Raw genomic sequence first — 6,000 nt, forward strand, 5'->3', positions numbered from 1 at the left:
CGGTTTTGGCTCAGGTGCTATTCCTACTTCAATGATTTAAAAAATAAATTAAACCAAGTTATCTTTAAAATTGGTACTTCGTTCGTAGTCACATTCTTCAATATGAACTATTGCCATGGGTAATACAACCAACTACAGAAAATTCACTTGTTTGAATTAGGAAGAGTAAGTGCCTGGTGAACCCTGACAAATTGCTTCAGCTCCCAGGCACTCTGCCTTCTAGGAGGGAAGCAACTGTTCTTTCTTAGCTGGGCTCCTTGTAGTGCAGAATTCCCAGGAACCCTGATGAGGATATTGATGCTAGAGAACCTCATAGCATATACACTCAGTCAATATTTTTTTTTTCTTTTTTACTTCTTGGGCAGTTAGTATTTGTAATTCAAAAATATGCATAAGGATTCAGTGAATACACTTCTGTTGGGCACTTTCCTAGGGCATATACAGAGCACTACCACTTTGGGCTGGGGAGAGCAAGTAATTCCATAGTTCTTTATCACCTCCCATGCTCCAAACCCAATTAGAAATAAATCATTTGCCACCAGTGCTCATTTTTCCATATAGACACAATTCACATTTTTTTCTTGGATGATCCAAGTTTTAGGTTATTAACACTATATTGGATAGGTTATTATACAGACTTTGTCAATGCCAGATAAACATTTTAGAAAGACTAACATTTTTGTTTAGATATAATCTCAGATACTTTCTTCATAACATTATTGAGAATTGCATAGATAGAAGTGCTTTTCTGTTTTAATATGGTTTCATTTTGAAAATGACAGTCTTTTTAAAAAAAAAATTATTGTAGGATAGTTGACTTACAATGTTGCGTTAGTTTCAGTTGTACAGCAAAGTGAATCTGTTGTACATATATCCACTATTTTTTGCATTCTTTTCCCATATGGGGTAGTACAGGGTATTAAATATATCTCAATAAATATACCTCTAGCTCACATTGTGGGCTTCCCTTCCCAGGGAAGGGGGAAAGATTTCCCTCTACAGAGCAGAGTTCCCTGTGCTGTACAGTAGGTTCTTATTAGTTATCTACTTTATATGTAATAGAGTGTATATGTCATTCACAATCTTCCAATTTATCCCTCCCACTCTTTACCTCCTGGTAACCCTAAGTTTGTTGGAAGTAATGGTCTTCAGAATAACATAGAGCAAACCCTTTCTTTACCAGTGAGTACTCAACACTTAAAAAAGAGGAATACAATGGCAAATGGAAACCTTGAATGTGTAAGTACAATGTGAAAAGTGAATGAATGTCACTCAATAGTGTCCAACTCTTTGTGATCCCATGGACTGTAGCCTGCCAGGCTCCTCTGTCCATGGAATTCTCCAGACCAGAATACTGGAATGGTTAACCATTTCCTTCTCCAGGGTATCTTCCCAACCCAGGGAGAGAACCCAGGTCTCCCGTACTGTCTGAGCCACCAGCGAAGCCCACAATGTGAGTTAGGTGTATATTTCCTGAGTCTTGCCCCTGACTTTTGTATATCATGTTCTATAACTAGCTCTTCTGTTTACTATGTTGTTTGATACGGATGTTTGACATGTTACTAGAGAGTTCAGTTTTACAATTTCTATTTTGTCAGATGCTTTTGCCAAAGAATACTATAATGATCTTCCATTTAAAAATTTTTATGTTTTAGACATTATTTCTCACAAAGTTGAGCTTTGGGGCATCTTAAATCACTCTGGATTATTAAAAGAACAAAATAAAAACTACAACTCGAATTTTGAGAATCATCAGTAGTCTGATATTTTTCATTAGACTTTCATTCTGAAATGTAAAGGATGATTTAAGAATCCATTAAGTTATATTAATAAGGAACAACTAACTGATCCCTAAAGACCATGAAACTGAAATTACCTTTTTGGGCGTATCACTATAACATTCAAATGAATCATATATAATCTCACATTTTTGTTCACAAAAAACTGGTAAATTTAATCCTCTAAATTTTATTTCTAATAGCATTAATTAAGCCAACAGACATAATATTTATTAGAGCGCTTCAAAATATGTTTGGTTTATTTACAATCTAAGCCATTGCAAACTACACAGTGTACCTTTCCACTTGTTTTGCTTTGGTTCCACTATTAAGAGTGGGTATTTCTGTCATTCTCACAAATAATAAGCACAATTCTCAATTTCAGATTGAACCAGATCAAGTGAGGCAGTGTAGTTTGATGGCAAACATAACAATATGCTGCTGGGAGTTAGCAGCTCTTGACTTAATGCCCATCTTACTTGCAATTTTTGTCAAGTCACTTCATTCTCCTTTCTTCCTAAAGAACCAATTGCCTCCATAGTTACTTTTTGAAGATACCAATTTGAACAAATCCATTTCAATATTATAAAAATCTACACCCACACCAACCAAAGGGATCTTCAGCAATGAGTTGGGAGGCCACACACATCTGTGCCTTCCTGCTCCATCTGTTCCCTCCCTGAGCTGTGTCAGGCTTTGCTGTCTCAGACAAAAACCCAGGACATGGCCCTGGAGCACTGGGGGGGGGTGGGAACCCCACTGGAATTCAAGTCCAGTCATTTTTCTGCTCATACAGTGGGCAAATTTAGGAAGAAAGCAGGGAATAGAAATTTGTAGTTATAAAAGAAGTCTCTAAACATAGTTCATATAAAAGAATTGTAGTAATTGTGATTTTGACTTATGAAAGTGACTGTAGGTCAATCCTATTTCCAGTAATCTGAGCTTTTACCTACCTATGAAATATTTAGCTTCTAATGGTGAACTGAAGCCTTTAGTTCCTATTACCCTTCACCCTCATTTTACAAATGGAGGAAATATACCAAGGACATTTTAGAGGCAGCTGTGTCATTCAATAACTTCTTTCTCTCCTGGTATAAGATAACCATCTCTTTGGTCTCTGCTGCAGGGGCACCTTTGGAACTGTGTCGGCACTGGTCATCATTGGCTGGTGTAGTCTCTCAGCCTCCAAAATCTTCACGTCAGCTTTGGCCATGGAAGGACAGCAGCTTCTCATTGCCTATCCTTGCGCCTTACTTTATGGACTCTTTGCCCTCGTAACAGTTTTCTGAAGAATGCTCAAGATGGCATTACAGGATTCTATTTGTTTGCTGTTCAGGTTATCTTGGAAATGGTTTAGCATTCACATTTGGTCATATGATTTCTGTTTTTATCACTAAGAGAATAATAAGCAGAGAGACAAAACAGCACTTAAGGATGGGACTCTAATAGGCTGTTTGGTTTGAATGATGATTTGCTTTTTGGTTGGTGCATTAAAACAATTTAAAATACTTTAAGATAAAAGGATATATAGTTGTTGTACTGATGGACTCTATTTTTCTTAATGGATGCACTTCTGAGAAATTGTAAGTAAGTAAAATCATATGCTGACTGGTTAGAGGAAATCCACACTGAGCCTTTTGAGAAAACGTCATGACATTTCAAGCTGTGTACAAGTGGTTAAAGTCACACTGTGCAGGACCTTTGGAGAATTGCAGGGGAGGATTATTTACAGTTTTATTCACCTGAGAACTGAATCTCCTATCTCTCTGTTCATTTACTTCCCCAACTGTTGTTTGGTTCCATTTGAACAATGCATTCATTCACCAGTTTGAAGCCCTCATTTCCTTCTTACTTAGTTTAGACACCATGGTTCATTGCTATAATTTCTCCCTTGAACATGTATGTCCTCAGTAAGCTTGCCATTTGCTCCCTGAATAGATGAATGTGAATGGAGGAAATGCTACTTGTTTCTCCTTTATTATAGTACTACATCTTAAATGGCTGCTCTGTACTACCTTTCAAATCCTACTGTATTACCCTACCAAATTCACTTTTTCACTTTCTGAGATAATTGTTTCAAACAATTTCTTCACTAGGGCTTTCCTGGTGCCTCAGTGGTAAAGAATCTGCCTGCAATGCAGGAGATGCAGGTTCTATCCTTGGGTTGGGAAGATCCCCTGGAGAAGCAAGTAGTAACCCACTTCAATAGTCTTGCTTTGGAAATCCCATGAGAGGAGCCTGTCAGGCTATAGCCCATGGGATTGAAGGAGTCAGACACAACTTAGCGACTAAATGATAACAACAACAATTTCTTCACTATTCAGATCTCTAATACTCTTTTCTGTTAGTTGATGACTTTTCTTATTTTATTGGAAAAAAGAAACATCTAGAAGAAAATTACATCTTCCCATCATAGATCTATCAACCTACATGCATCTTTACATACATTTGTGTGTATACATATTTGTGTGTATACATATGTGTATATTTACATAAGCACAACATTCCCCCATTAAAAGCCAGAGAACTGGGCCATCATTGGAGAGTGATGTTGAATTAAAGAATTTTTATTTTAAGATAAGAGACGTTGAAAGATGGTTTTGTGCTAATACAAATGATAGGTCAAGAGGAAAACATTGATTGTCCAGGTGGAGGGGCTGGGTGTGGAGGGGAAAGGAGACAATGACAAGGGGGAATGTGTGATGTGTGAATGTGTGAAAGACCTGTGCATATGGCAGGGCACATACATAATTACCAAACATCTGCTCCTGTGATTGTCCTGTGAATTACCCCTCTCCCCTTTGAAGCTCCAGACCCCTATCCCATTCCTTAGCTCAGGATGGCATATAAGCCTCAGTTGCTCAACTTGCTTTTGAGTCTTGTATCTTTGGGGCTTCTATATGAATGAAATTAAATTTGTTTTCTCCTGTTAACCTATCTTATGTTAACTTAATTATTTGGCCAGCCAAAGTGCCTAGAAGGAAAGAAAGAAAAAAATTTTCCTCCTCTACAGTGGGTGTTGATTATTGTAGTAAAGGAGACAAAAATGGCTGCAGCCTGAATAGAAATTGCATTGGGAGTGGGGAAAAAATAGACAATAAAAACGTAAGTGATAAATAAACAAGATAATTACAGAATTATGAGAAGGATACTAAGGAGGAACATGTAGAGGAGAAGACAGTGCTGTGGTGTTAAACTTCTGTACTTTATAATTAATAAATGAATCTGTTAACGAATCATGGTGTTTCCTTAAGTTCTTGCTTTTTCTACTTGGACTAAATTGGTCTTACTCACTGTTTGTTTAAGGGAGATGAAGCAAAAATGCTGTTTATGATAATAATTTTTCTGTGGTATTATCCTACCAATTTCTTAGAGCTATATTTATATTATGGATTTTAATTTTTTACCTTTTAGAAAGTATTTTAATTTTTAAAAATTATAGGTAAAAGTTGCTGTAAATTTAGGATTTAGTTCACATTGTTTTTCTGTGTATAAAAACAGTTATACCCAAAAAAGTTTTGATTCTTTTACTATGAAAAATTATAACATCTGTATAAAAAAACACCATAAACAAAATACTAAATATTTTGTAACAGAAAGGAATAAGAATAAATTCATTTAAGAGTTCCTAACAGCAGAATTTTAAAATACCTAAGAATTAATGTAAAAATAAATATAAATGGTGTCTATGAAAATAATTATAAAATATTAGAGGCACTTTTTAAAAAGATCAGATATGTTGACAGATACCCCATATCCTAGGATAAGAAAATTGGACTATGTAAAATAATGTTCTCCAAATAAATGTATAGGCTTAATATAATTCCAATTAAAAAAATTCAAGGAATATTTTTCTTGGAAACTAGCAATGATTTTAATGTTAATCTGAAAAACAAATATGTAACTGTGAAAAATTGAAACAATCAAAAAATATGTTACAATAGGCAATAAGTTAAATCAGGTTTTGTCCATCTCGATGATTGAATGCTAGGCAACTCCATGAAAATATTTTGGAAAATGATACATGAGAAAATGCATGTGCAACATTTTTATAATTTTGTTATTTACTGAAGACTTTCTATGCATTGACCTAGAAGCTTTACATTATTAACTCCCTTAATGCTCACCATAACTTCATGAAGTTTTCTTATCACCTCTGTTTTACAGATGAGGCTACTAGTTACAGATTGGCCAAATAACTTGCCCAAGATTACTCAGTCAT

The 6,000-nt window shown here is 35.5% G+C and overlaps 1 protein-coding gene across 1 annotated transcript in view; it reads left to right on the top strand.

Annotated features, from left to right (window-relative positions):
• Positions 1–5,014, top strand: part of YIPF7 (Yip1 domain family member 7) — a 33,448-nt gene extending 28,434 nt beyond the window's left edge. Inside the window, exon 6 of the mRNA XM_045166297.1 lies at positions 2,905–5,014. Coding sequence (XP_045022232.1) covers positions 2,905–3,067 — 163 coding nt within the window. The 3' untranslated portion in view covers positions 3,068–5,014. The remainder of the gene's footprint in view (positions 1–2,904) is intronic.
• Positions 5,015–6,000: the final 986 nt, after the last annotated feature.

Source organism: Bubalus bubalis, chromosome 7, assembly GCF_019923935.1.
Source record: "Bubalus bubalis isolate 160015118507 breed Murrah chromosome 7, NDDB_SH_1, whole genome shotgun sequence".
Classification (NCBI taxonomy): Eukaryota; Metazoa; Chordata; class Mammalia; order Artiodactyla; family Bovidae; genus Bubalus; species Bubalus bubalis.